This window comes from Strongylocentrotus purpuratus, unplaced genomic scaffold (assembly GCF_000002235.5).
Source record: "Strongylocentrotus purpuratus isolate Spur 01 unplaced genomic scaffold, Spur_5.0 spur5_scaffold_6, whole genome shotgun sequence".
Classification (NCBI taxonomy): Eukaryota; Metazoa; Echinodermata; class Echinoidea; order Camarodonta; family Strongylocentrotidae; genus Strongylocentrotus; species Strongylocentrotus purpuratus.
In genome coordinates this window covers 8,110,161-8,136,201 of record NW_022145612.1, presented here as the reverse complement: position 1 = coordinate 8,136,201, position 26,041 = coordinate 8,110,161, and the positions used below count along the sequence as shown (strand labels likewise).

The following is a 26,041-nucleotide window of genomic DNA, read 5'->3' as shown; positions in this document are numbered from 1 at the left end:
CATCTCCCAGCCAGGAACTACCTAAACTAAATCCTACTAAGCCTCAAATGCGTACAGATGAAAAGAAAAAATATGTACCTGACTAAACTAAGCATTACAAAAACCTGACTGGGCGTGCCGTTCGCATACAATTTAAGGGGCGGTGCCCAGTAGGCTCATCATTCACAGGTCACCATCTCTCAGCCAGGAACTACCTAAACTAAATTCTATTATTAAAAGCCTAAAAGAACTACAGAAAAAAAGAACAAATATGTACTTGATTAAACTAAACATTAAAAAATATATTGTAAAAACTGACTGGGCGTGCCGTTCTCCGACAATTTAAGGGGCTGTGCCCGGTAGGCTCATCATTCACAGGTCACCATCTCCCAGCCAGGAACTACCTAAACTAAATTCTACTATTAAAAGCCTCAAAGGCGTACAGAAAATATGAGCAAATATGTACCTGATTAAACTAAGCATTAAAAATATATTGTAAAAACTGACTGGGCGTGCCGTTCTCATACAGTTAAAGGGGCGGTGACCGGTAGGCTCATCATTCACAGGTCAACATCTCCCAGCCAGGAACTACCTAAACTAAATTATACTAAGTCCCGAAGGCGTACAGAAGAAGGAAAAAAAAGTACATGACTAAACTAAGCAAAAAAAATATTATTTTTAAAACCTGACTGAGCGTGCTGTTCTCCTACAATTGAAGGGGCGGTGCCCGGTAGGCTCTCCATTCACAGGTCACCATCTCCCAGCCAGGAACTACCTAAACTAAATTCTACTATTAAAAGCCTCAAAGGCGTACAGAAAAAAAGAACAAATATGTACCTGATTAAACTAACTATTAAAAATATATTGTAAAACCTGACTGGGCGTGCCGTTCAACAATTTAAAGGGCGGTGCCCGGTAGGCTTATCATTCACAGGTCAACATCTCCCAGCCAGGAACTACCTTAACTAAATTCTACTATTAAAAGCCTCAAAGGCGTACAGAAAATATGAGCAAATATGTACCTGATTAAACTAAGCATTAAAATATATTTTAAAACCTGACTGAGCGTGCCGTTCTCCTACAATTTAAGGGGCGGTGCCCGGTAGGCTCATCATTCACAGGTCACCATCTCCCAGCCAGGAACTACCTAAACTAAATTCTACTAAGCCTCAAATGCGTACAGAAGAAAAAAGAAAAAAACATTTACCTAAATTAAACTAAATAAAAATAAAATGTATATTTTAAAACCTGACTGAGCGTGCCGTTCTCCTACAATTTAAGGGGCGGTGCCCGGTAGGCTCATCATTCACAGGTCACCATCTCCCAGCCAGGAACTACCTAAACTTAATCCTACTAAGCCTCAAATGCGTACAGATGAAAAGAAAAAATATGTACCTGACTAAACTAAGCATTACAAAAACCTGACTGGGCGTGCCGTTCTCCTACAATTTAAGGGGCGGTGCCCAGTAGGCTTATCATTCACAGGTCACCATCTCCCAGCCAGGAACTACCTAAACTAAATTCTATTATTAAAAGCCTAAAAGAAGTACAGAAAAAAAGAACAAATATGTACTTGATTAAACTAAACATTAAAAATTATATTGTAAAAACTGACTGGGCGTGCCGTTCTCCTACAATTTAAGGGGCGGTGACCGGTAGGCTCGTCATTCACAGGTCACCATCTCCCAGCCAGGAACTACCTAAACTAAATTATACTAAGTCCCGAAGGCGTACAGAAGAAGAAAAAAAAAGTACATGACTAAACTAAGCAAAAAAAATAGTATTTTTAAAACCTGACTGAGCGTGCTGTTCTCCTACAATAAGGGGCGGTGCCCGGTAGGCTCATCATTCACAGGTCACCATCTCCCAGCCAGGAACTACCTAAACTAAATTCTACTATTAAAAGCCTCAAATGCGTACAGAAAAAAAGAACAAATATGTACCTGATTAAACTAAGCATTAAAATATATTTTAATACTTGACTGAGCGTGCCATTCTCCTACAATTTAAGGGGCGGTGCCCGGTAGGCTCATCATTCACAGGTCACCATCTCCCAGCCAGGAACTACCTAAATTAAATTCTACTATTAAAAGCCTCAAAGGCGTACAGAAAAAAAGAACAAATATGTACCTGATTAAACTAAGCATTAAAAATGTATTGTAAAAACTGACTGAGCGTGCCGTTCTCCTACAATTTAAAGGGCGGTGACCGGTAGGCTCATCATTCACAGGTCACCATCTCCCAGCCAGGAACTACCTTAACTAAATTCTACTATTAAAAGCCTCAAAGGCGTACAGAAAATATGACCAAATATGTACCTGATTAAACTAAGCATTAAAATATATTTTAAAACTTGACTGAGCGTGCCATTCTCCTACAATTTAAGGGGCGGTGCCCGGTAGGCTCATCATTCACAGGTCACCATCTCCCAGCCAGGAACTACCTAAATTAAATTCGACTATTAAAAGCCTCAAAGGCGTACAGAAAAAAAGAACAAATATGTACCTGATTAAACTAAGCATTAAAAATGTATTGTAAAAACTGACTGGGCGTGCCGTTCTCCTACAATTTAAAGGGCGGTGACCGGGAGGCTCATCATTCACAGGTCACCATCTCCCAGCCAGGAACTACCTTAACTGAATTCTACTTAGCCCCAAAGACGTACAGATGAAAAGAAAAAATATGTACCTGACTAAACTAAGCATTACAAAAACCTGACTGGGCGTGCCGTTCGCATACAATTTAAGGGGCGGTGCCCAGTAAGCTCATCATTCACAGGTCACCATCTCCCAGCCAGGAACAACCTAAACTAAATTCTACTATTAAAAGCCTCAAAGGAGTACAGAAAAAAAGAACAAGTATGTACTTGATTAAACTAAACATTAAAAATATATTGTAAAAACTGACTGGGCGTGCCGTTCTCCTACAATTTAAGGGGCAGTGCCCGGTAGGCTCATCATTCACAGGTCACCATCTCCCAACCAGGAACTACCTAAACTAAATTCTACTAAGCCTCAAATGCGTACAGAAGAAAAAAGGAAAAAACATGTACCTAAATTAAACTAAACAAAAATAAAATATATATTTTAAAACCTGACTGAGGGTGCCGTTCTCCTACAATTTAAGGGGCGGTGCCCGGTAGGCTCATCATTCACAGGTCACCATCTCCCAGCCAGGAACTACCTAAACTAAATTCTACTATTAAAAGCCTCAAAGGCGTACAGAAAATATGAGCAAAAATGTACCTGATTAAACTAAACATTAGAAATATATTGTAAAAACTGACTGGGCGTGTCGTTCTCCTACAATTTAAGGGGCTGTGCCCGGTAGGCCCATCAATCACAGGTCACCATCTCCCAGCCAGGAACTACCTAAACTAAATTCTACTATTAAAAGCCTCAAAGGCGTACAGAAAATATGAGCAAAAATCTACCTGATAAAAACATTAAAAATATAATGTAAAACCTGTCTGGGCGTGCCGTTCGCCTAAAATTTAAGGGGCCGTGCCCAGTATGCTCATCATTCACAGGTCACCATCTCCCATCCAGGAACTACCTAAACTAAATTCTACTATTAAAAGCCTTAAAGGCGTACAGAATAAAAGAACAAATATGTACCTGACTAAACTAAGCATTACAAATATTTTTTGTTAAACCTACAGTTTAAGGGGCTGTGCCCGGTAGGCTTATCATTCACAGGTCACCATCTCCCAGCAAGAAACTACCTCAACTAAATTCTACTATGATTTAGGAGCCTACAGATGAAAAGAAAAAAATCAATACCTGACTAAACTAAGCATTGCAAATATTCTTTTTTTTTAAACCTACAGTTTAAGGGGCGGTGCCCGGTATGCTCATCATTCACAGGCCACCATCTCCCAGCCTGGAACTACCTAAACTTAATCCTACTAAGCCTCAAATGCGTACAGATGAAAAGAAAAAATACGTACCTGACTAAACTAAGCATTACAAAAACCTGACTGGGCGTGCCGTTCGCATACAATTTAAGGGGCGGTGCCCAGTAGGCTTATCATTCACAGGTCGCCATCTCCCAGCCAGGAACTACCTAAACTAAATTCTATTATTAAAAGCGTAAAAGAAGTACAGAAAAAAAGAACAAATATGTACTTGATTAAACTAAACATTAAAAATTATATTGTAAAAACTGACTGGGCGTGCCGTTCTCCTACAATTTAAGGGGCTGTGCCCGGTAGGCTCATCATTCACAGGTCACCATCTCCCAGCCAGGAACTACCTAAACTAAATTCTACTATTAAAAGCCTCAAAGGCGTACAGAAAATATGAGCAAATATGTACCTGATTAAACTAAGCATTAAAAATATATTGTAAAAACTGACTGGGCGTGCCGTTCTCATACAGTTAAAGGGGCGGTGACCGGTAGGCTCATCATTCACAGGTCAACATCTCCCAGCCAGGAACTACCTAAACTAAATTATACTAAGTCCCGAAGGCGTACAGAAGAAGAAAAAAAAGTACATGACTAAACTAAGCAAAAAAAATATTATTTTTAAAACCTGACTGAGCGTGCTGTTCTCCTACAATAAGGGGCGGTGCCCGGTAGGCTCATCATTCACAGGTCACCATCTCCCAGCCAGGAACTACCTAAACTAAATTCTACTATTAAAAGCCTCAAAGGCGTACAGAAAAAAAGAACAAATATGTACCTGATTAAACTAACTATTAAAAATATATTGTAAAACCTGACTGGGCGTTCCGTTCTCCAACAATTTAAAGGGCGGTGCCCGGTAGGCTTATCATTCACAGGTCAACATCTCCCAGCCAGGAACTACCTTAACTAAATTCTACTATTAAAAGCCTCAAAGGCGTACAGAAAATATGACCAAATATGTACCTGATTAAACTAAGCATTAAAATATATTTTAAAACCTGACTGAGCGTGCCGTTCTCCTACAATTTAAGGGGCGGTGCCCGGTAGGCTCATCATTTACAGGTCACCATCTCCCAGCCAGGAACTACCTAAATTAAATTCTACTATTAAAAGCCTCAAAGGCGTACAGAAAAAAAAAAAAATATGTACCTGATTAAACTAAGCATTAAAAATGTATTGTAAAAACTGACTGGGCGTGCCGTTCTCCTACAATTTAAAGGGCGGTGCCCGGTAGGCTCATCATTCACAGGTCACCATCTCCCAGCCAGGAACTACCTTAACTAAATTCTACTTAGCCCCAAAGACGTACAGATGAAAAGAAAAAATATGTACCTGACTAAACTAAGCATTACAAAAACCTGACTGGGCGTGCCGTTCGCATACAATTTAAGGGGCGGTGCCCAGTAGGCTCATCATTCACAGGTCACCATCTCCCAGCCAGGAACAACCTAAACTAAATTCTACTATTAAAAGCCTCAAAGGAGTACAGAAAAAAAGAACAAGTATGTACTTGATTAAACTAAACATTAAAAATATATTGTAAAAACTGACTGGGCGTGCCGTTCTCCTACAATTTAAGGGGCCGTACCCGGTAGGCTCATCATTCACAGGTCACCATCTCCCAGCCAGGAACTACCTAAACTAAATTCTACTAAGCCTCAAATGCGTACAGAAGAAAAAAGGAAAAAACATGTACCTAAATTAAACTAAACAAAAATAAAATATATATTTTAAAACCTGACTGAGGGTGCCGTTCTCCTACAATTTAAGGGGCGGTGCCCGGTAGGCTCATCATTCACAGGTCACCATCTCCCAGCCAGGAACTACCTAAACTAAATTCTACTATTAAAAGCCTCAAAGGCGTACAGAAAATATGAGCAAAAATGTACCTGATTAAACTAAACATTAGAAATATATTGTAAAAACTGACTGGGCGTGTCGTTCTCCTACAATTTAAGGGGCTGTGCCCGGTAGGCCCATCAATCACAGGTCACCATCTCCCAGCCAGGAACTACCTAAACTAAATTCTACTATTAAAAGCCTCAAAGGCGTACAGAAAATATGAGCAAAAATCTACCTGATAAAAACATTAAAAATATAATGTAAAACCTGTCTGGGCGTGCCGTTCGCCTAAAATTTAAGGGGCCGTGCCCAGTATGCTCATCATTCACAGGTCACCATCTCCCATCCAGGAACTACCTAAACTAAATTCTACTATTAAAAGCCTTAAAGGCGTACAGAATAAAAGAACAAATATGTACCTGACTAAACTAAGCATTACAAATATTTTTTGTTAAACCTACAGTTTAAGGGGCTGTGCCCGGTAGGCTTATCATTCACAGGTCACCATCTCCCAGCAAGAAACTACCTCAACTAAATTCTACTATGATTTAGGAGCCTACAGATGAAAAGAAAAAAAATCAATACCTGACTAAACTAAGCATTGCAAATATTCTTTTTTTTTAAACCTACAGTTTAAGGGGCGGTGCCCGGTATGCTCATCATTCACAGGCCACCATCTCCCAGCCTGGAACTACCTAAACTTAATCCTACTAAGCCTCAAATGCGTACAGATGAAAAGAAAAAATATGTACCTGACTAAACTAAGCATTACAAAAACCTGACTGGGCGTGCCGTTCGCATACAATTTAAGGGGCGGTGCCCAGTAGGCTTATCATTCACAGGTCACCATCTCCCAGCCAGGAACTACCTAAACTAAATTCTATTATTAAAAGCGTAAAAGAAGTACAGAAAAAAAGAACAAATATGTACTTGATTAAACTAAACATTAAAAATTATATTGTAAAAACTGACTGGGCGTGCCGTTCTCCTACAATTTAAGGGGCTGTGCCCGGTAGGCTCATCATTCACAGGTCACCATCTCCCAGCCAGGAACTACCTAAACTAAATTCTACTATTAAAAGCCTCAAAGGCGTACAGAAAATATGAGCAAATATGTACCTGATTAAACTAAGCATTAAAAATATATTGTAAAAACTGACTGGGCGTGCCGTTCTCATACAGTTAAAGGGGCGGTGACCGGTAGGCTCATCATTCACAGGTCAACATCTCCCAGCCAGGAACTACCTAAACTAAATTATACTAAGTCCCGAAGGCGTACAGAAGAAGAAAAAAAAAGTACATGACTAAACTAAGCAAAAAAAATATTATTTTTAAAACCTGACTGAGCGTGCTGTTCTCCTACAATAAGGGGCGGTGCCCGGTAGGCTCATCATTCACAGGTCACCATCTCCCAGCCAGGAACTACCTAAACTAAATTCTACTATTAAAAGCCTCAAAGGCGTACAGAAAAAAAGAACAAATATGTACCTGATTAAACTAACTATTAAAAATATATTGTAAAACCTGACTGGGCGTTCCGTTCTCCAACAATTTAAAGGGCGGTGCCCGGTAGGCTTATCATTCACAGGTCAACATCTCCCAGCCAGGAACTACCTTAACTAAATTCTACTATTAAAAGCCTCAAAGGCGTACAGAAAATATGACCAAATGTGTACCTGATTAAACTAAGCATTAAAATATATTTTAAAACCTGACTGAGCGTGCCGTTCTCCTACAATTTAAGGGGCGGTGCCCGGTAGGCTCATCATTCACAGGTCACCATCTCCCAGCCAGGAACTACCTAAATTAAATTCTACTATTAAAAGCCTCAAAGGCGTACAGAAAAAAAAATATGTACCTGATTAAACTAAGCATTAAAAATGTATTGTAAAAACTGACTGGGCGTGCCGTTCTGCTACAATTTAAAGGGCGGTGCCCGGTAGGCTCATCATTCACAGGTCACCATCTCCCAGCCAGGAACTACCTTAACTAAATTCTACTTAGCCCCAAAGACGTACAGATGAAAAGAAAAAATATGTACCTGACTAAACTAAGCATTACAAAAACCTGACTGGGCGTGCCGTTCTCCTACAATTTAAGGGGCGGTGCCCGGTAGGCTCATCATTCACAGGTCACCATCTCCCAGCCAGGAACTACCTAAACTAAATTCTACTAAGCCTCAAATGCGTACAGAAGAAAAAAGAAAAAAACATTTACCTAAATTAAACTAAATAAAAATAAAATGTATATTTTAAAACCTGACTGAGCGTGCCGTTCTCCTACAATTTAAGGGGCGGTGCCCGGTAGGCTCATCATTCACAGGTCACCATCTCCCAGCCAGGAACTACCTAAACTTAATCCTACTAAGCCTCAAATGCGTACAGATGAAAAGAAAAAATATGTACCTGACTAAACTAAGCATTACAAAAACCTGACTGGGCGTGCCGTTCGCATACAATTTAAGGGGCGGTGCCCAGTAGGCTCATCATTCACAGGTCACCATCTCCCAGCCAGGAACAACCTAAACTAAATTCTACTATTAAAAGCCTCAAAGGCGTACAGAAAATATGACCAAATATGTACCTGATTAAACTAAGCATTAAAATACATTTTAAAACCTGACTGAGCGTGCCGTTCTCCTACAATTTAAGGGGCGGTGCCCGGTAGGCTCATCATTCACAGGTCACCATCTCCCAGCCAGGAACTACCTAAATTAAATTCTACTATTAAAAGCCTCAAAGGCGTACAGAAAAAAAAATATGTACCTGATTAAACTAAGCATTAAAAATGTATTGTAAAAACTGACTGGGCGTGCCGTTCTGCTACAATTTAAAGGGCGGTGCCCGGTAGGCTCATCATTCACAGGTCACCATCTCCCAGCCAGGAACTACCTTAACTAAATTCTACTTAGCCCCAAAGACGTACAGATGAAAAGAAAAAATATGTACCTGACTAAACTAAGCATTACAAAAACCTGACTGGGCGTGCCGTTCGCATACAATTTAAGGGGCGGTGCCCAGTAGGCTCATCATTCACAGGTCACCATCTCCCAGCCAGGAACAACCTAAACTAAATTCTACTATTAAAAGCCTCAAAGGAGTACAGAAAAAAAGAACAAGTATGTACTTGATTAAACTAAACATTAAAAATATATTGTAAAAACTGACTGGGCGTGCCGTTCTCCTACAATTTAAAGGGGCCGTACCCGGTAGGCTCATCATTCACAGGTCACCATCTCCCAGCCAGGAACTACCTAAACTAAATTCTACTAAGCCTCAAATGCGTACAGAAGAAAAAAGGAAAAAACATGTACCTAAATTAAACTAAACAAAAATAAAATATATATTTTAAAACCTGACTGAGGGTGCCGTTCTCCTACAATTTAAGGGGCGGTGCCCGGTAGGCTCATCATTCACAGGTCACCATCTCCCAGCCAGGAACTACCTAAACTAAATTCTACTATTAAAAGCCTCAAAGGCGTACAGAAAATATGAGCAAAAATGTACCTGATTAAACTAAACATTAGAAATATATTGTAAAAACTGACTGGGCGTGTCGTTCTCCTACAATTTAAGGGGCTGTGCCCGGTAGGCCCATCAATCACAGGTCACCATCTCCCAGCCAGGAACTACCTAAACTAAATTCTACTATTAAAAGCCTCAAAGGCGTACAGAAAATATGAGCAAAAATCTACCTGATAAAAACATTAAAAATATAATGTAAAACCTGTCTGGGCGTGCCGTTCGCCTAAAATTTAAGGGGCCGTGCCCAGTATGCTCATCATTCACAGGTCACCATCTCCCATCCAGGAACTACCTAAACTAAATTCTACTATTAAAAGCCTTAAAGGCGTACAGAATAAAAGAACAAATATGTACCTGACTAAACTAAGCATTACAAATATTTTTTGTTAAACCTACAGTTTAAGGGGCTGTGCCCGGTAGGCTTATCATTCACAGGTCACCATCTCCCAGCAAGAAACTACCTCAACTAAATTCTACTATGATTTAGGAGCCTACAGATGAAAAGAAAAAAAATCAATACCTGACTAAACTAAGCATTGCAAATATTCTTTTTTTTAAACCTACAGTTTAAGGGGCGGTGCCCGGTATGCTCATCATTCACAGGCCACCATCTCCCAGCCTGGAACTACCTAAACTTAATCCTACTAAGCCTCAAATGCGTACAGATGAAAAGAAAAAATATGTACCTGACTAAACTAAGCATTACAAAAACCTGACTGGGCGTGCCGTTCGCATACAATTTAAGGGGCGGTGCCCAGTAGGCTTATCATTCACAGGTCACCATCTCCCAGCCAGGAACTACCTAAACTAAATTCTATTATTAAAAGCGTAAAAGAAGTACAGAAAAAAAGAACAAATATGTACTTGATTAAACTAAACATTAAAAATTATATTGTAAAAACTGACTGGGCGTGCCGTTCTCCTACAATTTAAGGGGCTGTGCCCGGTAGGCTCATCATTCACAGGTCACCATCTCCCAGCCAGGAACTATACCTAAACTAAATTCTACTATTAAAAGCCTCAAAGGCGTACAGAAAATATGAGCAAATATGTACCTGATTAAACTAAGCATTAAAAATATATTGTAAAAACTGACTGGGCGTGCCGTTCTCATACAGTTAAAGGGGCGGTGACCGGTAGGCTCATCATTCACAGGTCAACATCTCCCAGCCAGGAACTACCTAAACTAAATTATACTAAGTCCCGAAGGCGTACAGAAGAAGAAAAAAAAAGTACATGACTAAACTAAGCAAAAAAAATATTATTTTTAAAACCTGACTGAGCGTGCTGTTCTCCTACAATAAGGGGCGGTGCCCGGTAGGCTCATCATTCACAGGTCACCATCTCCCAGCCAGGAACTACCTAAACTAAATTCTACTATTAAAAGCCTCAAAGGCGTACAGAAAAAAAGAACAAATATGTACCTGATTAAACTAACTATTAAAAATATATTGTAAAACCTGACTGGGCGTTCCGTTCTCCAACAATTTAAAGGGCGGTGCCCGGTAGGCTTATCATTCACAGGTCAACATCTCCCAGCCAGGAACTACCTTAACTAAATTCTACTATTAAAAGCCTCAAAGGCGTACAGAAAATATGACCAAATATGTACCTGATTAAACTAAGCATTAAAATATATTTTAAAACCTGACTGAGCGTGCCGTTCTCCTACAATTTAAGGGGCGGTGCCCGGTAGGCTCATCATTCACAGGTCACCATCTCCCAGCCAGGAACTACCTAAATTAAATTCTACTATTAAAAGCCTCAAAGGCGTACAGAAAAAGAAAAAAAATATGTACCTGATTAAACTAAGCATTAAAAATGTATTGTAAAAACTGACTGGGCGTGCCGTTCTCCTACAATTTAAAGGGCGGTGCCCGGTAGGCTCATCATTCACAGGTCACCATCTCCCAGCCAGGAACTACCTTAACTAAATTCTACTTAGCCCCAAAGACGTACAGATGAAAAGAAAAAATATGTACCTGACTAAACTAAGCATTACAAAAACCTGACTGGGCGTGCCGTTCGCATACAATTTAAGGGGCGGTGCCCAGTAGGCTCATCATTCACAGGTCACCATCTCCCAGCCAGGAACAACCTAAACTAAATTCTACTATTAAAAGCCTCAAAGGAGTACAGAAAAAAAGAACAAGTATGTACTTGATTAAACTAAACATTAAAAATATATTGTAAAAACTGACTGGGCGTGCCGTTCTCCTACAATTTAAAGGGGCCGTACCCGGTAGGCTCATCATTCACAGGTCACCATCTCCCAGCCAGGAACTACCTAAACTAAATTCTACTAAGCCTCAAATGCGTACAGAAGAAAAAAGGAAAAAACATGTACCTAAATTAAACTAAACAAAAATAAAATATATATTTTAAAACCTGACTGAGGGTGCCGTTCTCCTACAATTTAAGGGGCGGTGCCCGGTAGGCTCATCATTCACAGGTCACCATCTCCCAGCCAGGAACTACCTAAACTAAATTCTACTATTAAAAGCCTCAAAGGCGTACAGAAAATATGAGCAAAAATGTACCTGATTAAACTAAACATTAAAAATATATTGTAAAAACTGACTGGGCGTGTCGTTCTCCTACAATTTAAGGGGCTGTGCCCGGTAGGCCCATCAATCACAGGTCACCATCTCCCAGCCAGGAACTACCTAAACTAAATTCTACTATTAAAAGCCTCAAAGGCGTACAGAAAATATGAGCAAAAATCTACCTGATAAAACTTAACATTAAAAATATAATGTAAAACCTGACTGGGCGTTCTCCTAAAATTTAAGGGGCCGTGCATAGTATGCTCATCATTCACAGGTCACCATCTCCCATCCAGGAACTACCTAAACTAAATTCTACTATTAAAAGCCTTAAAGGCGTACAGAATAAAAGAACAAATATGTACCTGACTAAACTAAGCATTACAAATTTTTTTTTGTTAAACCTACAGTTTAAGGGGCTGTGCCCGGTAGGCTTATCATTCACAGGTCACCATCTCCCAGCAAGAAACTACCTCAACTAAATTCTACTATGATTTAGGAGCCTACAGATGAAAAGAAAAAAAATCAATACCTGACTAAACTAAGCATTGCAAATATTCTTTTTTTTTAAACCTACAGTTTAAGGGGCGGTGCCCGGTATGCTCATCATTCACAGGCCACCATCTCCCAGCCTGGAACTACCTAAACTAAATTCTACTAAGCCTCAAAGGCGTACAGAAGAAATAAAAAATAATCAGCACCTGACTCAACTAGCATTACAAATATTTGTTCAAATATACCAACACTAAATTCTACTTAGCCTTTAAAGAGCCAAGAGAAGCAAAAAAAATACGGATACAACTACGTGAAAATCAAAATAAATTGAATGTCACAAAATAAAAACAACAATCCCGTGGATATACAACAACAAAAATTCATTCATATAAATGAACAGATATGGCCATACTGTATTTGAGGCCTAGATCTATATACGTACACTATATTCGTATACAGCGCATGAATGCATAAAATGGCGTTAACTTTTTGGCGCCGGAATTGTTGAAGAACAATGAAAATCACAACGATATTAAACATAACCAGGCTCTTTTACAGATGACTTCACATTTCAATCGTATCAATATTTTTAGGCTATACACAATCATTCATAATATTAATAATTTTAATAAATAGGCATCTAAACGCATAATAATCCACTCACATATTTATGAGGCTATCTCTATTCGTAGGGGGTAACCCCGATGTAGTGGTCCACCCGTACACCCCAGTATAGTACGACAATACTCTGTAAAGATGGATGTACTCAAATGGAGAAGAAGAAATGTATAAAGGTGCATAATAATATACATACGAGGAAATTGCAATCATACCCAAGATAACGAGTCATATATCGCACTGATAGAAACATAGTTATCGAAACAGTCATATTCCGGTAGACATTGGAACATAAATCCCGTAGATGAGACAGAGCCAAAGAAGATGGTGTTCACTCACCGAAAACTGCGCAAGACAAGATGGAAGGTCGGTGAAGATTGTTGGTTTGATAGAAGATTGTCGGTTTGATAGCAGATTATGTTGAGAGATTCTCCTATTGAATCTGATCACTGGACTAGATAAGAATCAATTGATAAAACTGTCATCTTAACCAGCTTTAGGCCATTCTGATCTTGCTTGTCCATCTCTGAAAGACGGCTTTATCATGATGGGGGAAGTCATTGTCCCCGTCGTAACATTCCTCATCCCAAATGATTGACCGATCACCAAGCCTGAAACATACCTAAGCAGTACCACTAATCGGAATGAAAAGAAAACACTTTGAAACGATTAGTATGCAAATCTGCTTTATCGGTGCCCAATCTTTGTTATTTCTTTTCACAATGAATGTTTGCCTGTAAGAGTCAATATAGGGCAAGTCCATGATTCCAGAGGTGATTTTTTTTCTTCTTCTACGAACTGTGACTTTTTACGGGGAACGGGGGACAGGGGACGTGTTTTTTCTGGGGATTTTCCAAAATACAAAAAAGTATGTATATTTATAGTAATATGAGTAACGGCTGCAACACAATTTACAGTATTTAGGCTCCAAATTGGTTTAACATGCATTAAGTTTCACCATCCAAAGAGTTTGAATTGTTTTTTTTCTCACTTCCTCGCATACTAGTAGCTCACAATATTTTAGGAGATATTACAAAGGTAAAGATTCTCCTGCAGTTTATTAGTGCCAGACGATGTAAACTCCCATAGGACTTATTGCAGGGTCATCCATTCAAAGGGCGGTGGGGTACGCCTCTCCCTGGACATATTGGAGGGCCATCCCCTGAAGTTTAGAAAACAAAATCACCGCCCCTGCCTGTTGGTTTATTTCGTTGAAAATCAATTCCCTCTTACATACACAATCTCTCCAAAAGACAATTACATGGGATCCAGATGCAGGGGGGGGGGGGGGGGGTTAGAGGTGGACCTGGACGCTCATATAGGTTTTAGCAATAAAAAGCCTTAAAGATCGCCGTCTTGAGCGATAGGAACTCTAATCTATGCCTTGAAATTTGTAATGCCCCTGTAGCGGCTCTTACATTCGCCCTACTTACATTCGCCCTACTTTCACTGTACATTCATGTCTCCTGTATTTTTCCATCACGGTACTTATTTATATGCATTATTCGGACCACGTGTGTTCATTCCTCCAATCGAGCATCGTGGTTCCGCGCATCGTTCACCCCGCGTATTTTCAACTCCACGAGGTTTTTCTCCACTCCCGCTTCCACCTTGGTCGAGTCAAGACGTCTCCATAATTTCCTCTCCAGGCTTTATTCTTCTGTGCCTGTCGTTTCTTCTACGGCACGTCTACTCTTTCCCTGCCGTGTTCATCGGGCTGCAGTCTCCCAGTGGAACGTTATAGTCAGCACCGACATGGCGCCTGACTCTCCGCTGGGAGCTGCCAGTGTCTTCGTTCCGGTAGCTCTTTCCACTCACGAGCTCATCATTTCACCGCAGCTCATCTAAACATTTCTTCATCAAAGTCCGGCGCATCAAACGAGCAACTATTACTACTCAGCACCAGTACCGGCTTTGCATGTCTACATTTCTACATTTCTACTTGCCTCCGACATCAAGCGATTCACTCTTCGTCGTCGAGCGCCACATCTCTTCTCTTCTCTTCTCTTCTCGCCTGAGAGCTTCAACCACATCTTTATCACGAGCGTCAGCGTCGAGATCCTTCACCGCTCTTCAGCCACGAATACGAAGCTGCATCTCCGCCTTCAAGCCTCCGCAACATTCATCGCGTGAGCCCCTTCCTTCGTTCTGAACTCTCTTCATCTTCATTGGACTTTCGACGCCCTTTCTATTCTGTCGTAAGCTTTCATTCATTATGTACATCACATTTATTCATGTTCATTCTCATCCTTAATCATAATGTAACTACGTGCAATATTCACATTTTCAAGTCTGCTATATTTGCTTGACTGCACTTTGCAAGTGCGTTGTCAGCTTTGTTCAGTACCCAATAAATTAACGAAAAGGGAATACTTTCTTTCATGTATTTTATTGTCAGTGCAACCTTGCTTCCTCGTAGCTAAAATAAAAATAAGAGTTATGTTGTGTGACGAGTGAACACGCTTTCAAATATCCATTCACAATACCTCACACTCATATCTCTAAAGTGGTGACCCCGAGTTTACTTGGAAGCTTGGTTGTACGAATTTATTATTCCCAGACCTTTTGGACTTAGCAATGTTTTATCAAATGTATTCATTCTGGATTTTGTATCGAATGTTTTTTTTTATGCTCTTGCATAAATTTTATACCCGCTTGTTCAATGCATACCATGTCAATACTCATTGTTCTATTTTTGGCAACTAAACAGCCGTTCGCATACCATGCTTGTTGTATTCAATTCTTTCAACATGCCATGCTTGTATATTTCTTAGGCTGCTGTAAATTACTGCATACACTATACAATACATGCACTTTTACATTTTTATCAGCCATTGATTCTTGTGACATTTTGTACTTTGCTCATTTATATATTATCGCCTTTCATCTGTGTATTGCATACACAGCTTCAATTCTGGCAGGGGAGTAATGTAGCGGCTCTTACATTCGCCCTACTTACATTCGCCCTACTTTCACTGTACATTCATGTCTCCTGTATTTTTCCATCACGGTACTTATTTATATGCATTATTCGGACCACGTGTGTCATTCCTCCAATCGAGCATCGTGGTTCCGCGCATCGTTCACCCGCGTATTTTCAACTCCACGAGGTTTTTCTCCACTCCCGCTTCCACCTTGGTCGAGTCAAGACGTCTCCATAATTTCCTCTCCAGGCTTTATTCTTCTGTGCCTGTCGTTTCTTCTACGGCACGTCTACTCTTTCCCTGCCGTGTTCATCGGGCTGCAGTCTCCCAGTGGAACGTTATAGTCAGCACCGACATGGCGCCTGACTCTCCGCTGGGAGCTGCCAGTGTCTTCGTTCCGGTAGCTCTTTCCACTCACGAGCTCATCATTTCACCGCAGCTCATCTAAACATTTCTTCATCAAAGTCCGGCGCATCAAACGAGCAACTATTACTACTCAGCACCAGTACCGGCTTTGCATGTCTACATTTCTACATTTCTACTTGCCTCCGACATCAAGCGATTCACTCTTCGTCGTCGAGCGCCACATCTCTTCTCTTCTCTTCTCTTCTCGCCTGAGAGCTTCAACCACATCTTTATCACGAGCGTCAGCGTCGAGATCCTTCACCGCTCTTCAGCCACGAATACGAAGCTGCATCTCCGCCTTCAAGCCTCCGCAACATTCATCGCGTGAGCCCCTTCCTTCGTTCTGAACTCTCTTCATCTTCATTGGACTTTCGACGCCCTTTCTATTCTGTCGTAAGCTTTCATTCATTATGTACATCACATTTATTCATGTTCATTCTCATCCTTAATCATAATGTAACTACGTGCAATATTCACATTTTCAAGTCTGCTATATTTGCTTGACTGCACTTTGCAAGTGCGTTGTCAGCTTTGTTCAGTACCCAATAAATTAACGAAAAGGGAATACTTTCTTTCATGTATTTTATTGTCAGTGCAACCTTGCTTCCTCGTAGCTAAAATAAAAATAAGAGTTATGTTGTGTGACGAGTGAACACGCTTTCAAATATCCATTCACAATACCTCACACTCATATCTCTAAACCCCCTTCGATCAATTCGTCGAAAATCAATTCTCTCTCTCTCTCTCTCTCTCTCTCCTTAATTTTCCTCTCTTCGATTTTTTCTTTTACCTCCTTATCTCTTTATTTTCTCTTTTTTCCTTCCCCCCCCCCCCCCCTTTTTTTTTATTTTTTAAAGACCCACCTGGATCTGCCACTGCTCAATAATCTAAATGCATGTACCTTTAAGTTATTTTGTTTTGGTTAATGGTTAAAAAGAAGAAGAAGAAGAAGAAGAAGAAGAGAGAAGAAGAAAAAGAAGATAGAAGAAACCTTCCCTATCCTACTAAAAATAAGCCAGTATATTTGTAGATGCAAAATTGCGTAGTCTAGTGTCCTTGTTTGCGTTTCGCATGACCAAGAGACAGGACCAAGTTCTCGCCATCTCTCGGCGGTCGGTTGCAAGTAGAAGCTGGGTAGGGCTTTGGATAGAATAGAAGTCCGTATCTTCGCATGATTCGAGGTAAATAGTTATGTATTTACGAAAGATTAATACCTTTTAGGTTATTACGAAGAACTGAGGCTTTTTTACTTTGATATTTTTATTAAGCAATTTTTAGAAGAAGATTTACAACAGTTGCCGAACGTCAGTCCCACTCGTTGATTTTCTCGTATTTTTTAAAATTTTAGTTCTCGTTTATTCTCTAAATTTCCTGATAAGAGCCAGAGGCACTTGGTGGATCCAATGATTTTAAAAAACAAGATTTTCATGAATTATATGACCATTTCACAATCATTTGAATAATGTCTGTTGCTGTCTAGATATTATTTTCAATTTCAATGGTTTTCAATTTCAGAAGAAGTTATCTAAATTTGAACTCCAGTTCTGGGCTGTGGCTTTGGATTTGTTTGCATATGCAATATTACTCTCAATTGTCCATTTAAGATTGACATAGTTCATTTTATTGCTGAGATATCTTGGTACGGTTGGTATTCTGTTTGTGTTGCAAATTGCTTGTTTGGGTCTATCTACCCTTCACTTTTCCTATATTTGAATCTGTTTTTTTATGTGAACAAATATATCGGGGGCTGGTAGTACTTTGATATTTATTTTATCTCGGGGATACAATATACCCATAAAAGATGTTTAATTCTGTATTCTGTGTATCATTTGAGCGAGATTTATCTCACCAAAACATATTTTTGTGGCAGTGCTTCTTGTATAGTATGGCTTTAATCTTGTTATCTTTGTTATTTTCATAGTAAGTGTTTCACATTTGATGATGAATAGGGTCTACAGTTTGTCTCCAAGTGTTTTTCTTCCTACATTGTATGTACATTTTTTATAATTTCTCTTCTTCCCCATGGCTGAATAGAACTCTATCAGAATTTTCAAGTCAAGCTGGGATGGATGTACTTCAACTGAGACAAAACAAACATAACATTGGCAGCTGATCCATGCATAGATGAAGCAGATCTTTATCACAATGCCACATGTAATGCTGAAAAGAGGTGTTTTCTCGATTGGCCTGTTTCTTACAAGTCACCATAGCAACTGTTTAAGACTTCACAGGACAAAGAACATAGGAAAGGTTCTTTTCGCTCAGAGACAGTGTCATGTTCACTGTCAGACAGGCCAGGATCGGAGATGGAATGTGATGTTCTTCGGGACTGATCATTTCTCACTTCCTCATTTGCAGCTTATGGAAGAATCAAGGTAAGAAAACGGCCACATTGTAAAAGATAAGATGAAGGATAAGTAAAGGGGTATTAAATCCTCATTGCCATTTGATTGAATGTTTTATTACCAGATACTTTGTTCAGTCTACAGAATTCTGCCCTCTTTTTAAATTGACTCCACTTTGCTAATTATTACCAAAAAATAATAATAATGATGAAGAACAATTAAAAACCACTAAAGCATTTGTTGTTGTTGTTACAGTGTTTTGTAATGCAAAAATGGGACTTTGGTAAAGGGAAGATTTAATTTATTTTTAAAATATCGAGAGGTGAGGAAAAAATCACTGATTAATATGACTCGACTCCTACAAATGTACATGCCTCTAAACTATATGCCTTTTCAGGAAGAAAATTTCAGTAGACAGATAATACAAGCACTTTTTTTATGATTGTCTAGATAGGGGCATGAAGTATTTACAAGTACATTTAACATGATCTGAATCTGAAGGTGTGAAAACACAGATACTTCAGATTTTGTGTATTTCTAAAAGAAGGTGTCAGTTTCTATAGTGATGCAATCAAGGTAAAAAGCATCAAAACATATGGAAGCTGATTGTTTTTTAAAATACTATTTTCTTTTGTTTCCAGACAGAATGGCCACTTGATTGACAAGCTTGAAGTTGTAGTTCCACAAAGCACGGTAAGACTCATACTTTAAGTGTTTTGCCTGACTAGATGCTTAAGCTGTACTAACAATCACATTTTATTGTTCAAAAGGAATGAAAATTGTAAATATAAGTGCCCTTTCAAAACTGTAATATCTTATTATTGTATGTTCACCAGTTAAATTCTCTCAGTTGTATGGTGTATGTTGTAAATATTAGTGTCACCTTTTTTCTATATGATCTTGTGACCTTCTATAGAACATACTAATAAGTATTTTTTTTTAAAGAAAGTTTTTAAGGTATTTCTTATGTTTACATTTTGTTTAGATATACCAGTATTTTGACACGATTAATGTGGAAAATATGTTTTCTTCCTAGGTTTCAGTAAACAAAAACACATATTCAATATGACTTTTTGGCTGTTCGAGGGAAAAAATAGAAACCAATGTTATTAAATGTTTATTACACAGTTCATCAAACGGCGAGGTAAAACCAGAAAACCATCTCCAGTCTGGGAGTTTTGTCAAGAACAGCATCTCACCTGTCACCAATGGCCTCTGGATGATAACATATCTGGGTTCGATGTTGGGATCACAGTCTCTTTTGGCCATCTACTACCAGAGTGGCTCATCAATAGTTTTCCACTGTAAGAGCATTTGGTTCATTCTCTTCTCGGGGGTAATACAATGTTATGTTGAGGAATATACCTGAAGAATGCCAAGTAAGGTTTGATTTCTTCTGTTTCATACAACAGTGCATTGGAAAGGCCAGTAAATATGAAATGCTTAATTTAAGGGGAAGAGTCCAACTTGAAATCATGTTGGTTTTCATCAAAACCCAAAAAGGAAGGTAGAAACAAATTATGATGAAGGAAAAGAAATTAAAACAATTATGAGGTCATGATCAATTAAAGACATATTGGCATCTCTATGATTTCATATTTGAGCATATTTCCATTTATGTTGTGTTCACCAGTGTCTCACTTTTCAATTTTGATGAATGATACAAATTAACAACTCATCAATTGATATTTGTTCAGAGGTATACTCAATGTGCATCCCAGTCTCCTGCCTAGATGGAGGGGAGGTGCACCTATCCAGCATACTATACTCAATGGTGATGAAGTCACTGGGGTCTCCATCATGAGAATCCACCCATACAGGTACAACTGGTTCTTATGGCTTCAAGTATAGTGTAATTAGTGTTGTCTTTTCATTGTGTATATGTGTCATTGAAACTATTACAAGTAACTTTTAAACACTCCAAATTCATATGAGGTTTGTAGTTTGGAGAGGCAATTTTATGCCAGCAGCAAAAATTTGCAAGAAAATACCTGTCACGTATCAGCCACTAACATACTACTAGTAGATTTGTAATGATATGAATGTTTAGCACCTCACCACAGATGGCAGTATATATGTAGCAGGAATGGATATATTAATTTTTGAATGTATTATAAGTGGGTGTTTCATTGTACCAGTATGCATACCAGTATGTGTATACTGCCCTCTATTTCAAATCGCCGACTAATTGAACCATATTCATAAAAGTGTTCATTTTTGTATCCTTTTTCTTGTTACATATGCTTTAAATATCACCATCATTAAGTATTTATCCATTTAATTATTCATTTTCATCATGAAGCTATCCAATATTTGATAAGCCAAGTATCACCAAACTTACTCTCAGAGGGAAGGCTTGCCATTAACCTGATGAATTTCTGAGTTCTTGTGCAGATGAACTATCATTGTTTAGTATTTCTCACAAGCAGGCACTCTTATAATATTCTTTTATTTCTCCTTTTCATTGCAGATTTGATGTTGGACCCATCCTTCTTCAGAGGGAGTACAATGTTCCAAGCAACAGTACAACAAAAAGTCTTACCCATCTTCTTGCCAAAAAGGGTTCAGAATTGGTATGTTTGAACTTGATATAAAGAATTTAATAGGATATAAATAGTAGGTTGATATGGATGGTTTAGTATGTACTATATTGTAATGATCCAACTCTATGTAACCAATATTAGTACATTTGTTTAAATGGTCACTTTGATTTCACTGTTCAGATCAATTTATTATTGATTTTGAAGTTCATACCCATATTGAACATATCAAATTATGACTTCACCAAGTCCAAGAGAAATAAGTGTATTTAATTGCAACTTACATTTCAAGGAAAGAAAGAGTTGCTTATTTCCTTTTTGCTTCTGCTTTCAGATATGTGCAGATTTCTAATTTATTATTTTGCTATTTTGCTATTATGTTTAATATTCAATTACCTAAAAGCTAAAGGAAAAACAAAAATGTTTAAAAATTAGTATTCTTTGACCTTTAGAATGTATGTTATCTCTCAACTAAATTTTTTTATGACTGTAAATGTCTCCAAACTTTAATTTGCCTTACATCTCCTATCTTAATTCTAGTTATCGGAAGTCCTTCACAACCTTACTGAGTTTATTGAATATGAAATGCCACAGAGTGAAGAGGGCGCTACAGTAGGTGAGTCAAATGTTTATACAATTTAACATGCATCAGTGATAATTCCCCCTATACATACATGTAAGCCTAAAGCAACATTCAAGTTGTGAATAGAAACATTACTGTAATTTCAAAACCAAGTCACTGATCATGTTCAAATGCACATTATTAAACCATTTGAAGCCATCTCTGATAGTTGAGCCTCAAACATATTCGTCTAGCTACTATTTCAATAAACACCAAGATATGCTGTAATGAAGACAAATCATTCCTTTATAAATATGCATATAAATATATTCTTGAGGCTATTGTATCTAGGTCTATGTTACCATTGTTAATAAAGTTGAGTGTTAATTTATTTGTTACATTGACCTTTGTATTTCAGGACTCAAAATACCAAATAAACTAGCCTGGATAGACTGGGGAGCTACAACTCAGGAAATAGACAGATTGTACAGGGCCATTGGAGAACAGGTATGTGACAATTTTGAATAAAAGATATTTGAAATGTGACTGTATAAAAAAAGATTTAGAAAGTATTTACTAATTATTAATGAGTTGAAGAAAAGATTTGTATATATTATATGTAGAGACAACTTCTCTGTCTGATTTCTATGTCGATTATATAGACTTCAAGACTTGTAGTATTGTAATAGATGTGTGAGAAAATGCTCAAAGTGAATTTGACTCTGCATACTAGTCTATTGAATGCTGGTATATTTGCATTTTCAACATGTCTGCCCTGATATTTTCATTGTGTTTGTCACTCTCGGGCTCTGGATATAATTTATGTTTTGAACATTGTGTTTCATCAGATGCCCCTGAAATCTCTCTTTGGAGAAGAAGAATTGAGACTTGAACAGATGGTATCTCCAGCAGATTGCTCAGGTAAGATTTTTCAATTTCTGGGATTTCACTAGGGGAAAGAAATGGTATCAGTCTCTTCAAGAAGTTTAGTACACACAAAGACACTCGTATTTCAGACAGGCCTTTACTCTTTCTAAATAAATCTCTATTTGTAAATGCTGAAATCAATTACATATTCAAACAAATTCATAATCTGATAAGAAAAATGTTGTACTGTGCATCATTAATCAATAAACATCATTTATTTTTTAGAAGAATAAATTGTATTCAAATGATTATTACATTTTTGTGTGTATACTTTCCTTAGTCAACAATTTTTTTCTTCTCATATATTATTAATTTTCATCTAGATCATCCAATCTATGAGGGGGATGAACCAGGTCTCATTTCTTTCCCCCAAAATAAAAGCATCATCTATGTAAGATGTAAGGTGAGTTTATGGTTCACTCCTCATTAAATCTTCAGTGCTTATCTTTGTGTTGAGAATGAGTAGTTTGGGCAAGAGTAGTCTATGGGATCTTGTAAAAGCAATTCATCACAGGACACTTGCAGTCTAAAATGATTTATTTTTTCTGCATTCAATTTCATGATCAAGTTCTTATGTATGTTTATAAAAATCACTATTAAGAAAAGTTTTGTTGCTTTTGTTGTTATTGTTGTTGATTTTTATTTGGATCAATTATAATTTTGGAAGATTGTCTTGCTTTGCTTTATTTGTAACAAAGATCTGTTGAATATAAATTATTTAAATTATTAAATGGCAGCTTCCCAAAAAATCCATATATATAAGAGAAGTTTTCAGTCTTAGAATGATATGTTTCACAGATATATCTGTATCCTACAATAATAATGAATCATGTGTGGATATTTGATTTTGAAACGTTGAATACTACAATAACAACCCTTTCCAATAGCTTAAGATCAACTTGATCAGGTATAACATCTCAAGAACTGCTGGCATGCATCACTCATCATTCATCATCATTATGAAAATTTTATCGTTTCTTAAAATTCATTTCTCATTCTATTTTGCTCTCTATGATAGGATGGCTGGGTTGGATTCTGCTCCATCTCACCCATCGGGAGGAAGAGGATGACAGCCAAAGAGTTCTACAATGGTTATCTATCAGGTCGGAGGAGAGATGATGAGGAGAGGAGATGTTTTAAGAATCATGATGCCACAAATAGATGACCCCACATCTTCTTTCTGTGAGAGAACCTCTAAGACACTTGATATAGTCATGGCCCTGGGAAGCAGGGGTGCTGGGGGTGCTGCAGCACCCCTGGAATTTTTCCAGGGGGGCATAGCACCCCCTGCAAAAAAAATCTGGTATGATATATTTAATGTATATCACTATATGAGTCGTTGCAAAATTTTTGGGACCAAAAAAAAAAATATATGTCCTCTTACCCCCCCCCCCCCCCCCCCGGTGACAAAACCGTTCCCAGGGCCCTGGATATAGTTGGGTTGGATTCTGCACCGCTCTCTCATCGGTAGGAAGAGGATGTCACCACAGACCTCTTGACATGTATCTCCAAATTCAACTCTTTGATTTAAGGAAGAAGATGCTTGTTCCAATCTCTGGGTGTTGTGCCCATATAGCTGGTTATTTCTAAAATAGCTGAATATGTTCGCCCTCTGTTGTATGAATGGAAATAATATGAAGCAGTCTGAACATCAAAGATTTGATATGTAGGTATGTAGATACACGTGGGGTCCTGGTTCGTGACCGGCAGCTCATAAAGTTGGAGGTGTTGTGTCGGCGTTGTGTTACTTTAAACTCCCCTTCCCCTCCTACCCTCCACTCCCAGTCTGCCAGTCATTCAGGCAGAAATTAGGACTTAATCGCACAACAAATGCAAGATTGGAGTTTGGGGTCCTTGATAGGCCGGTCTTCATCAGCTTGAGATTGCTAAATATCACGCTATTTTCAGACGCGGGATATTATTCCTATGCTCGATATCGCGCCTTCACCAGACCGATACGCTGATCACAAACTAGCTTGAAAAATAATCTCAAGATTGACGCATGTGCACTTCAGAGTGCGGATTTAAGATTTTACCCGCGCTGTAAACCGTAAACAAGTACCGGCTGTGCATGCATGCAGTGCATGTTAGAGCATGTGCTACGAGCTAGTTCATTTACAAACACCGAAAACCGGAAATCGTTGTGCATGATGGGATCAGGATATTTGAATCCGTACTTCGGTCTGATGAAGACGGGCACAAACTATCCAGCTATTTGGGAAATAGCTGGATATTTTGCAAACTAGACCAAGATTTCTTGGGATATCAAATTAGCTGAATAATTTGCAATCGGGATAGTTCAAATAGGGGATATTTGGGAATCTCAAGCTGATGAAGACAGGCCTGATGTGTACTTTGTTAAACCTTAAGAAAACATCTTGGAGATAATTGGGTATGTCAAATAACGAAAAGGGAAGATGATATATTTATTTCACTTTTTTTGGAGGATATGTATTTCTTCGTAATTGAGACATGTGCATATACCATATTGTGCCTAAAATTCATTTAATGTTCTTTGGATTTTGTTATTAGTCATCCTCAAGAGGACTGCCCTCCCAAAAAAATGCTCCTCTATTTCAATCTTTTAAATCATTTAACTGTCCTTCAAACAACACATCTCTATACATTTAATAAGAAAAAAGTGCAAAGGGATCAGACAAAAGTGTTTAGTCACTAGATCATGGGCTATTGGATTATTTACCAGAAAGTCATTGTCTTTGTTATCATGATTGGTTTAAGGTTGATCTTTTGTATTTGAGCGCTCTTTTAGATTTTCCACCAACAGCTAAATGACTCTAATCTGCCGTATATTGTTCATAATTGTATGAGAGTATATTAAAATGCAATGAAATTATACATATACATATATGTTCTAAAATGGAAAAGTATACTAACGACACCATTCTACCATTTTTTGCACAAGGTGCTTCTCACTGTTATCATGCCTTTTATGGAATATTCATATTTTCTCATAAAAAAATAATCACCAGCTGAAACAAGACACCATATACGATAGCTGAAATTATGTGACAATTTTTAAGATAAGTTATGTTAAATATTATTTTATAAGTACACATTTACGTCTGTGATAACTCACATGGCTTTCAAATACATATGCATAGAATTTCTATTAAAATTAAAGGTATAAACAGAACAAGTCTGATGCATTATGGTCATGTATTATGTACAGACTGTTGTGATGGGAGGAGGTACAGAGCAGGAGGAAGAGAAGGGAAGAAAGATGGAGATAGAAATAATACTATAGGAGAACAAGACAAGAGAATAGTAGACATCTAAGAAATGTGTGAGTAGTGTGTGATACAACATGGGAGAAAAAATAGAATGGATGACATGGAAACTGAAAGCATGAAATGAACTTGATTTGAAGAGAGCTGGTTAGTAGGAGACATGGGAAAAAGGAAAGA

General features: G+C 38.3%; 3 protein-coding genes across 3 annotated transcripts in view; 2 read left to right on the top strand and 1 right to left on the bottom strand.

Annotated features, from left to right (window-relative positions):
* The window catches only part of LOC585829, a 36,495-nt gene extending 23,217 nt beyond the window's left edge, over window positions 1-13,278 (bottom strand). Inside the window, exon 1 of the mRNA XM_003724762.3 lies at window positions 13,129-13,278. The gene's annotated coding sequence lies outside the window, so the exon portion shown is untranslated. The remainder of the gene's footprint in view (window positions 1-13,128) is intronic.
* A 4,041-nt stretch (window positions 13,279-17,319) lies between these two features.
* LOC586344 (methionyl-tRNA formyltransferase, mitochondrial) lies at window positions 17,320-25,259 on the top strand. The gene is made up of 12 exons (XM_011667665.2): window positions 17,320-17,423; window positions 18,277-18,617; window positions 19,229-19,280; window positions 19,716-19,891; window positions 20,285-20,407; window positions 21,058-21,160; window positions 21,668-21,743; window positions 22,108-22,196; window positions 22,538-22,610; window positions 22,940-23,019; window positions 23,635-23,824; window positions 24,049-25,259. The coding sequence occupies exons 2-11, from the start codon at window positions 18,367-18,369 to the stop codon at window positions 23,779-23,781; spliced, it is 1,170 nt and encodes a 389-aa protein (XP_011665967.1). The 5' UTR covers window positions 17,320-17,423; window positions 18,277-18,366; the 3' UTR covers window positions 23,782-23,824; window positions 24,049-25,259.
* LOC115919332 (aminopeptidase N-like) overlaps window positions 23,831-26,041 on the top strand; it is a 55,545-nt gene continuing 53,334 nt past the window's right edge. Inside the window, exon 1 of the mRNA XM_030972835.1 lies at window positions 23,831-23,919. Coding sequence (XP_030828695.1) covers window positions 23,831-23,919 — 89 coding nt within the window. The remainder of the gene's footprint in view (window positions 23,920-26,041) is intronic.